The sequence below is a fragment of the Pseudopodoces humilis genome, chromosome 29, assembly GCF_049639895.1.
Source record: "Pseudopodoces humilis isolate 2021_Gansu_Grassland_sample_001 chromosome 29, ASM4963989v1, whole genome shotgun sequence".
Classification (NCBI taxonomy): domain Eukaryota; kingdom Metazoa; phylum Chordata; class Aves; order Passeriformes; family Paridae; genus Pseudopodoces; species Pseudopodoces humilis.
In genome coordinates this window covers 4,666,501-4,677,094 of record NC_142228.1, presented here as the reverse complement: position 1 = coordinate 4,677,094, position 10,594 = coordinate 4,666,501, and the positions used below count along the sequence as shown (strand labels likewise).

General features: G+C 51.4%; 1 protein-coding gene across 1 annotated transcript; it reads left to right on the top strand.

Moving 5' to 3' along the window:
• Positions 1-4,128, top strand: LOC102100455 (somatotropin). Its single transcript, XM_005532544.2, has 5 exons — positions 1-10; positions 891-1,054; positions 1,783-1,899; positions 2,246-2,407; positions 3,928-4,128. The coding sequence occupies exons 1-5, from the start codon at positions 1-3 to the stop codon at positions 4,126-4,128; spliced, it is 654 nt and encodes a 217-aa protein (XP_005532601.1).
• Positions 4,129-10,594: the final 6,466 nt, after the last annotated feature.

Genomic DNA, 10,594 nt, shown 5'->3' with positions numbered 1-10,594 from the left:
ATGGCTCCAGGTACATTTTATTTCAGTTTTAAAGGATTGCTAGTGCTGGATGTGTAGGGTGACAGGAGATGATGATGATGGGGTGGTTCTGTGCTGGGCTACACACACTCCTTGCCATCCCTAAATTAAAATGGGACAACTTCTAAATCCATGAAAAAGAAAACCTTTCCCTGAAGTGTGATTCTAATCCATGAATTAATCTTTAACCTAAGGTGGGCAAGGAGAGTGTTGAGAGCTTGAAGAACAAGATCAAGCCACAGTTATAATAGTTACTATTACCATAAATGTTGGCAGGGATAGCAAAACTCATATTCCAAACTTCAGACAGAGATGAGGATAATGTCTAGTAATGTCCAGGTCCTACAGGCTCCAGGGTATTCCTCCTCTTAAGGGTCTTTCTTTGAGATGAGCTTTGTGGTCTGTGTGAGCACAGGTGGACACTTGTGTTGGATGTCATGGGCTGAAAACCTTTAGGCTTGGCCAAGATCACTAAATCCTAAAGGTGTGACCCAGGGAGCAAAAGCAGCTGGTCACAGCACAGGTGATGTCACAGCTCTTGTCCCTGTGAGGGCAGCGACAAAGCCTAGGGGAAAACATGAGTGTGTCAGGGAAAACCATAGGGACACCCCTTAGTTTTCATGGAGCAAACAATTCCAGCCAGGAAGACACTGCTGGTCACACTGGAAGCAGCCCCAGCCTTGAGGGCAGGTCCAGTTCAAGGGTCTCCCTCGATACTGGGGAGGGCTGAGCCCAGCCAGTGTCCAACAGGGCACCATGGAAGGTGAGTGTGGGTCCAGCACGGGCAGAACAGGCTGGGAATGAATTCCCAGGTGGCACCTCCTTCTCAGCAGTCCCCAAAGACTCCCAACACCTTCCTCTCCACTTTGCAGGGTCCTGGCTCTCTCCTCTGGCCATTGCTGTGATCACCCTGGGACTGCAGTGGCCACAGCCAGCTGCCACCTTCCCAGCCATGCCCCTGTCCAGCCTGTTTGCCAACGCTGTGCTGAGGGCTCAGCACCTTCACCTCCTGGCTGCCGAGACCTACAAGGAGTTTGTGAGTGCTGTGGCCTGAGGGCACCTCCTCTGTGTTTCCTTGATGGCTCCAGGACTGTAGAACTTCCCAGAGAATTCCCAGCTGTTGGTGTCTTTGCCAGCTCTCAGGGAGGAGAAAGAACTTTAAGAGGATAGGACAGGTTGTGTTCCACCAGCCTGGACACTGTCACCTCCTTGCCTCCTTGGGGCCATTTCCACCTGTGTCCAGACCCCCTGCACAGGGCCAGCTGGGAGGTGACACAGATATTTTGCTGGACTTCCCTGTGTTGGTCACTTTTGTCCCTGGGAGGGTCTGAGTGCTTCAACCCAGCAAGTGTCAGGAGCTGGCACGGGCTGTCCCTTTGGCACAGGCTGTCCCTGGGGATCGTCTCCTCCTTGGGAGAACCTCTCCAGGTGTGTTCTGTTCATCCTCCTCCTGCAGTTTGCCTGCAGCAGTGTCTGCCCACCCTTGTGACACCCTGTGGTGACACTGAGTCACCTGCTGCCCACGGGCACAACTGGCCCTTACTGAAGAGCAGCACCTTGCCCTAAGGAAAGGGAGAGCTTCAGGGCAGCTGCTGTGCCAACACACAAACTCCTGTTTCCCAGCTCTCCACCCTGTCCAGAGGCACCTCCTGTCTCCCATTTATTTCTTACAAAGAGGAACCATACAGGACAGCTTGGGAATTCTCTGTGCTCTTCTCCAGTCCATGGACAGCAGACCTGAGTGTGTCTGGGATGTCTCCACAGGAACGCAGCTACATCCCAGAGGACCAAAGGCACACCAACAAAAACTCCCAGGTAGCCTACTGCTACTCAGAAACCATCCCTGCTCCCACAGGGAAGGAGGATGCCCAGCAGAAGTCGGTGAGTTCTGAACTGGGGCAGGCACAGCCCTGTTTGTAGAGTCCCCACTGCAGGATCAGAGGGTTTCCACCTGTGAGACCTTTGGTGTTTTCACCCTCCTCTCTCTTCTTTGCTATTTAAACCCTGCAGACTCTCCTGGGTTACACTATAAATCATATTCCCAGCTCCAGGATGAGAACACTGCTGTCTGCACATGGCACATGGGGTTGGGTGGTGCCCTCAGCCTGCAAACTGAAGCTGCAGAAGCAGTGTCCCTCTCTGGGTCACTCCAGGCTGTTCCAGAGGGGGCAGGACTCCACAAAACACCAGACCTACTCAGCTTTGAACCTTTCTGCCTCAATTTCAGGACATGGAGCTTCTCCGGTTTTCCCTGCTTCTCATCCAGTCCTGGCTGACTCCAGTGCAGTACCTGAGCAAGGTGTTCACAAACAACTTGGGTTTTGGCACCTCAGACAGGGTGTATGAAAAGCTAAAGGACCTGGAAGAAGGGATCCAAGCTCTGATGAGGGTAAGTCCCAGCATGACTGTGGAATAACAGAGATCTCCAGGCATGGGGCAGTCTCGAGGATCCACAGACCATGAGAAATCTCCCTGCCTTCCACAGGGCATCCTTTGGACTTTGCTTCCCTTTAGATAACAAGATCATGACCCCCCAGTGCACAGGTCCCATCACTGAGGAGAACACAGGACTTTGTGTTACCAGCAGAGCCACAATTCCTCAGGTTCCACCAGGAATCACAACATTACAGATCCAAAATCTTTCCAAACCCAGCACCAAAGAATTCCCAATTGCTGACATACATCAGACAGACAACAGCACAATGTTTGTTACATCTCCAGGCAAAGTTCTTTGAAACAGGGAAAAGTTTGCAAGGTTTGCAACTTCACAGCATTTTATAAACATATTTTTGTGCAGGGAAGGACTTGCTCTGGTGTTTCCCTCTTCAATTAATGCAACACTCCAAGCTGAGAGCTGGAGGGTAATCCCTCCAAGGAAGATCTTGTCAGAGAATCCCAGAATGGTTTGGGTGGGAAAGGACCTTAAACCCACCCATTCCCACCCCAGCCATGGCAGGGACACCTCCCACTGTCCCAGGCTGCTCCAGCCCCAATGTCCAGCCTGGCCTTGGGCACTGCCAGGGATCCAGGGGCAGCCCCAGATGCTCTGGGCACCCTGTGCCAGGGCCTCAACACCATCACAGTGAGGAATTTCTTCCTGAGACTTAACTTGAATGGTTTTAGATTAAGACCATTTCCCCTTGTCACTCTTCCTCTCTTTTATAGGTCCCTTTAAGGTCTTCTTAATTTTGTGTTTGTTGTTTTAAATTGCCCATTATCTGTCAGGACACCCTTCAGTTATGCTTATTCTGTGAGTTTATCTGCCAGCATCACCCATTTCTCACAGCTGTAGCTGTGAGAAATGAGTCTGGATCATTATTTACATCTTCTAGCAATCAAATAACTCTGCAAGTCAGGCCCTGTGAGCACACACAGACCTTCTGTGCTGGAGTAAGCAAGCAAAGAAATCAGGACCACTGCAGATTTTACTGCATTCCATGTGTGTTTGGGCATTGGGAAGCCACAGACATAAATTACACAAATATTCATTTTTCACCAATGTATGACTTTTTGCTTCACCAGAACCATTCTGTTGCTGAGCACAGCAGGGGGAGTGGCTGATCACAGATCTCCAGATGGAGATGTGGGGCTGGATCAGAGCTTTGGGAAAGTGGGGGAAGAGAGAATTATTTGTGCAGTTCTCCATCTCCTTGTCTGGAGGAGCCGCAAAGATTTTGATTCTGTGATTTGACCTTTATTTGAAGCCCCGCCAGGACACCCCTCCCTCCCCGCAGCCCCGTGTGTGTCACTGGCACGCTCAGTGCGGCACCATTCCACCTGCGCGCTCTGCCACACACACGCCCAAAATCACATCTGAAATCCCATTTAAGAGCCGGGGGGGAATCCCCCTGCCCTCTCCCCGAGGTTTATCCCCGGGAGCTGCCCCTGCCCGGCCCCGCTGTCCCGCAGGAGCTGGAGGAGCGGAGCCCGAGGGGCGCCCAGCTGCTCAAAGCCACCTACGAGAAATTCGAGCTCCACCTGCGAGGCGAGGACGCGCTGCTCAAGAACTACGGGCTGCTGTCGTGCTTCAAAAAGGACCTGCACAAGGTGGAGACCTACCTGAAGGTGATGAGGTGCCGGCGCTACGGAGAGGGGAACTGCGCCCTCTGAGCCCGCCCCGCTCCTGGGAGAGGAACTGGAGAATAAAACCCGCTACTGCCGACACGAGTCTGGCTTTTCGGGGGGATCGGAGAGGAGAGATGCTGCAGGGGAGATTTGGGGTTGGGAGGTGAGGATTTGGGGCTGGGAGGTGTATCTGGGGTTGGAGGATGAGGATTTGGGGCTGGGGAGGGGGGATTTAGGTCTGCAAATCTGATTGATTTAGGTCTGAAAATCTGATTGAATTTGGAGCTGGGGAGAATTGAGGGCTGGGCAGCGGATTTGGGACCGGGGGATGAGGATTTCGGGCTGGGAGGTTGGATTTGGGGGTAGACTTGGGGCTACAGTGTGGATTTGGGGTGGCGGGGGAGGGAGCATTTGGGGCTGAGGGGGGTGGATTTGTGGCTTTGGGGGAGATTTAGGGGTAGATTTGGGACTGGGTGGTAGATTTGGAGCTGGAGGATAAGGATTTAGCGCTGTGAGGGTGGATTTGGACCTAGAAGGGTGGATTTGGGGCTGGGGGTAGATTTGGGGCTGGAAGGTGAATTAGGACTTGAATTTAGGGTTGGGGGCAGAGCTGGGTCTGAAGGGAGTGAATTTGTGTCTTGGGAGGGATTTGGGGTAATCTGGGACAGTGGCAGATTTGGGGTTGGGAAAGTGGATTTGGGGTATGAGGAGGGTGGGGCAGGGGGGTGAATTTGGAAGGAGCTGAGTCTGAGGTGGTCTTGGTTGGTGGTACTCACAAGGTGGGTGCTGGGGCCAGCTGTGACACAAGCCAGCCCTGAGAAAAGGATTTTCCTGTCACTGAGTTTGGGAACACCCCAGCTCAGTTTTGTGCCCAGTGTCCACTCACCTGAGCAGGTACAGGCACTTCTCAACACAAACCTCATGGCAAAGGAAGAAAAGCTGACAGCAAGGGAAGCCCTGTCCTTGCAGGATCATATTTTGTTATTAAAGCAGCTGAAATGAGGGCAGAGAGGTGTGCCCAAATCCCCTTGGTTGTTGTGGCTCATTCCCAGTGCTCAGCTCCATCATCATGTTCTTGTGCTGTCATTTCCTGAGACCCTGATGTGCTTCCACTTGTCCCACAGAAAGGAGGGTTTGCATTTTCTTGTCTGCTTGGAAGGAGCCAAGTCCAGGCTGGCCTTGCCTTCTCTGGAGCTGCTCCTGCCATGAGCCAGCCCTGGGCACTATCCAGGGAATGGTCCCAGCCCCAAGGCTGCCAGAGCTCCAGGAGCCTTTGGACACTGCTCCCAGGGACGCCCAGAGTGGGATCATTGGGGTGGCAGGGATGGCAAGGGTGGGACTGGCTGATCCTTGGGGGTTCCTTCCAACTCAGGAAATTCCATGGCTCCTCCTCCTGCAGTTTTCCTGGAGCAGTGCCTGCCCCACCTTGTGACCCCCTGTTCCCTGTGTGATGCTGAGTCACCTGCTGTCCACAGGCACTACTGCTCCTTCCTGAAGAGCAGCAGCAAAACTGGAGCATTTTGGGGTGTGACACAACCAACACCCATCAGATTTTTTTGTTATGAGTTGAGAAGATGGAATTTCTGCTGGTTTGCTGTCTCTCCATACTCCTCCTTGTAGCCCCTGCTCTCCAGCCCCTTCCAAAGCCACAGAGAGCTGACCTGACTGGTACTGCCCACAGGGGAACTGAGCAGCAGAGTCAAACAGAAACCTCTGTTCCTGCAGAAGTCCTCCCTCCCCTTGTGACAGAGTGTGGGAGGGAATTCAGCACTCGCTCTCCACAAGGCATCATTCAGCCCCATGGAAAGGGGAACAGACGGGGATTTGGAAGGACTTGCTCGGGATAAGAGTGGCTGGGTGCCCTTCTGGCTCATTGCCTCATGATGTCAGTCAGTCCTTCCAAAGCAGAAGCATTTCCAAGTGGTAAATTCTGGGGAAGCTGCCCCTTATATATGACAAAAATATGTGCATAGGGATGAAACTAAAGCATGTTGTAGAGAGAAAATGACCCTTGATTTCTCTCCCAGGCCAATGAATTGTCCTTGGAACAGTTTGACCTCAAAGAAGTTTTGTTTGATCTCAGTTTTAATGATGCCACTAAATTGGAGCAGCTCTGTCTTCATCGTTTCCAAAAGTTTTGCAGTGTTTTATTAAGGATGAAAGTTTAATGTTGTGGAACACCGTGTGCGTCACATCCAACGTCTGCTTCTCCTCCAAATATGTAAGAGCAACAGAAATGGGCAATAAACCTAAATGCTACCTAAAATTAAGCTCCAAAATAAATGCTGGTTTTAGAAAGAAGGTGTTTTCCTGTCAACTTATTGAGGTCAGCTATATCTGGAACCAGCAGAGCTGCAGGATTATTTAGATAGAATATCACATGTGTGCAGCACTTCCAGAACAACAAAAGGAATGAGCCCTCCCTGCAGGAGCCCCCGTAAAGCCCAGAGCTGCTCTGAGAAAACTGGAGGTGGAAGGTGTCTTACCAGCAGGAGTAGCTGTGGGACTCATTTGCACAGGCACAGGAAAAGTATTTCTCTAAGAAGAAAAAAAATAAGTCATGTAATAAATGTGCTGAGCCACAAGAGCCTTGTGAAGCACAGGTGTTGAACCCCAAGTAGCTGGGCCATTCACATTACATAAAACAGTAGTTCTTTCTACTTTCAAATGTGTTTTCCATTAAATGAAATAAGATTTTGTAACCTGGTAATGAATGAACAGCTGAGGCAGCTCAAGCAATGGGAAGGAGCACCAAGCTCACCAAATCATGAAGGGAGGCAGGGGGTGTCTTATTTCATAATGAACTCAGGTATTTTGACCTCTCTTTGGAAAAAAAAGGAAAAAAGACAACCAAAAACTGGGAGAGCTCAGGGATGAGCCACAGGAATGATGTGAGATACCTCTTGAAATGAGAGAAGTCTAGTCTGTTTAAAGAAAAAGAGAGGAAAGAGGTGATTTGCTACAGGAGAAATCACCTGGCCCTGGCTGAGCTTGAACCACAAAGGTAAAGCAAAATCCGGTGTCTGGACACAGAACTTGGAGAACTCCAAGTGGAAGATGTGGTGATTCACGAGGGGAGAGAGCGACCTGGCCTCTGTGGAAGTAAATCCCTGCTGGGGCAATTTCTCAGGTGGAAATGCAATTTCTATATTCTATTGTCTTATTAATGCATCAAAACATGAAATTATCACTATCCCCAGCAGTGTGACCAGAGGGTGAGGGGAGAATTCTGCCCTGCTCAGGTGAGACCCCACCTGCAGAGATGCCTCCAGCCCTGGGGTCCCAGAACAGGAAGGATGTAGAGCTGCTGGAGTGAGTCCAGAGGAGGCTGCAGAGATCATTGAGAGCTGGAGCCCCTCTGCTCTCAGGCTGGGAGAGCTGGGGGTGTTCATCTGGAAAAGAGGAGGCTCCGGGGAGACCTCAGAGCCCCTTCCAGGGCCTAAAGGGGTCCAGGAGAGCAGGAGAGGGATTTGGGACAAGGGATGGAGGGACGGGACAAGGGGGAGTGGCTTCCCCAGGGTTAGACGGGATATTGAGAAGGAATTAATCCCTGGTGGGTGGCCCTGGCAGAGGACTGAGCAGCTGGGCCAGGGCAGGCTCCAGTCATGGTAACAGTCTGAGTCAGTGAGGTCAGAAAAGCCCTCCAAGATAATGGAGTCCACCCCGTGCCCAATCCCCACCTTGTCCCCCATCCCAGAGCACTGAGTGCCATGTCCAGCTGTGTCTCAAGCACCTCCTCAGACAGTGACCACTTGAGCAGTCTATTCCAATGTTTAATCCCCCTCTCTGTGAAGAAATTCTTTCTAATGCCCAACCTAAACCTCCCTGGCACAACTCAGGGCCATTTCCTCTCCTCCTGTTCCTGTTCCCTGCAAGGAGAGCCCAACCCCACACCAGGCTGTCCCTCATGTCAGGGAGTGATGGAGAGCCAGAAGGTCCCCCCTGAGCCTCCTTTTGCTCATGCTGAGCAACTCAGTAAGATAGAGGAGAAACTACTTTTACAAATACATCAGCAAAAATGGGAGGAGAAAGGACAATTTTTATTCTATGGGGTTTCATGATCAGTGGGGTTTAACCCACCACCTCCATCCCAGGGGTTTAATCCTTGCTACTCAAATGTGAGTCCTGCTTCTGGTACCAGATACATGAGCACACACACATACACTCAAAATCACGTGCACAGCCCTGAACATACACAGATATTTCTCCCTGCTCACACGACACTCTGGCTGCACAAAACCAGCATTTATTAGGAATAACATCCAAGGAAAGAACTGTGAAGGAAGTAACATTCAATGAGAGTCAAAGAAATATCAGTATGGAAATAGCTAAGGAAATAGCCTCCAAGGCAAGAACTGGGATCCAAGGAAATAGTCAAGGATTAGAATCAAAGGAAAGCTTCCGCAATTCCTGTATGGGTGCAGGAGCTGGAGTAGAAGTGTTGGCATCCATCTTCCCCTCACTCAAGTTCTTCATGTTGTATCTCTTCTTGTGAGACATCTGTGTTCTCTTTCTGCATTTGTTTCTGCAATTCTTCTTCCTCTTTATCAAGGACATCCATGATGTATTGAACCAACAGCAATTCAGCTTCACTGAGCTCAGGCAAGTCCTGGAAATTGCCATGGAAGGAAATGATTTAGAGAGGTGAGGCAGAGCAGGTGGTGCAGGCAGAGGAGCTGCACTGGCATCTGTTCCTGCCCTTACCTGCTCTGCATCCTCTACATCCCTGTCCTTGTTCTTCCTCCATCTCTGTTTCAGTTTTATAGACAGCCTGAAAATCAAAGAAAATAAGCAGTGAGGTTTGGCCGGGGAGGGCTGCAGGAGGTGCAGCACCTCTTCCTGCTCGGGACCCTTTCAGCTGAGACAAAGGAAGATGTGGGTCCCAGAAAGAACATCCCTGTCTGGCCCAACACAGGTGCTCCATCTGGGAAAGCATCACTACTGCATGAAGGGCTGCTTGGGTTGGCAGCTCCTGGCCATGCCCAGCGCTGTCGCTCAGGAGCCCCTTTCCCGGGGCTCCCCCAAACACGATGTGTGTGAAACACAGCCAGGGGAGTCCTGGGGAGCGGCACCTGCACGGCTGCGGGGCTCAGGGAGGAGTTTCTCTTCACAGGAAAGACTCTTGCTGGCACAACAGAGGCACGGGCAGGGAGCAGTTACCTTCTCAGCCACGATTTCCAGCTGGGTAGCTGTCGGCAAACAGCTGCAGCACACTGGGAACACACCTGGGAAAGGAGAGAGACTTGTAACACCAGAGTTTTCTTGTCATACTCTACAGAACATGGGAGACCAAAAGATTCTTCACCCAACCCAGTCTGTTCTACACATGTGCAAGTCTGTGCCAGTACCAATGACTTTAAAAAGAACCCATCCTTCCTTTTCAAATTCCTGCTTCTCTCTCCAGGAACTCAAAAAGCTGTTTGAACTCACAGAGCTCCCAATCTCATTGCTGTGTGGCTGAAGGCAGGAGAACAAAGCAAAGCTGGGGAGAACTGGGACAGAAGGCAGGACAAACTTCCCCCAGGCAGGCTGAACCCTGCTGAGCTGGGTGCTGTGGATGCTGCCACAAGCTCCAGGCTTGGGAAAACATCTCCTGTGGCACCCAGCACGTGCAGGGGCATCTGCAGTGGCACATGGGGCTCATCACCCCGGCACTCCAGCTACAAGACAGACAGATATGTGTCAAACAAGGTATTGGCTTACGTGGAAGACACACTTCAATATCAGCAAAATTATTGCGATGAGAGACAGCAAAACCACAAATGTGATCGTGTCATCCACAGTCTCTGGCCTTGGCTGAGAAAAGACAAAAGATGATCATGGAGGGAAAGAAAATTGATCCTTCCATTCTCCTTTGCCCAAAAGGACACATGCAGCAGTGCCCATCAGCTCTCCTACCTTTTCTGCGGGCTCCTGATCCTCCAAAGCTGTGCGTCTGGAGATGTTGTCTTGCAGGGGACACTGGCCCATGCGATCAGAGGCTCCCTGAGTCTCCTGCCTCTCACTGAGCTCCTTTAGAAGTAGTCCGATCTTTGAGAATGTCCTGGCACAGGCCTGCTTGATCTGGGGCAGGCTGCAGTCAGTCCTCAGGGCTTGCTCCACATGACCCATGAACGCCCACAGGCCTTCGTCTGGCTCCAGCAAGTGCAGGTGATGATTGACCGTGGTATCCAAGAGCTCTCCTGGAACCGGTGCAAGATCTGGGCCTTGGGGTCTCCCAGATTTTTTTATGAACATTGACCCTTCCTCCTGTTGCTTCCCCTGTGTGTCTGTGGTGGCAGGCATGATCAGGAGGTGCCCACCTTGAGAGGAATGCTTCTCTTCAGCCATGGCCTCTCCCCTGCTGCTCTCAGTGAGGTGGCTCTGAACCAATGGGTCAAAGAGAAAATCCCGGTTCCTGTTTAGACGTTGCTCAGCTTTTCTGGCCATGGCTCTGAGCTCTCCTTCTGCTGTCACAGGGCTCAACACCTGGTAGAAAAGCTGATTATGTCCAACCCAGTAGGGGTTGTCC

Bases quoted from the DNA above. Each gene is read 5' to 3' on its own strand.
- LOC102100455 (XM_005532544.2), top strand. The intron at 1,055-1,782 runs GTGAGTGCTGTG...ATGTCTCCACAG, and splicing joins CCGAGACCTACAAGGAGTTT to GAACGCAGCTACATCCCAGA. The intron at 1,900-2,245 runs GTGAGTTCTGAA...CCTCAATTTCAG, and splicing joins AGGATGCCCAGCAGAAGTCG to GACATGGAGCTTCTCCGGTT.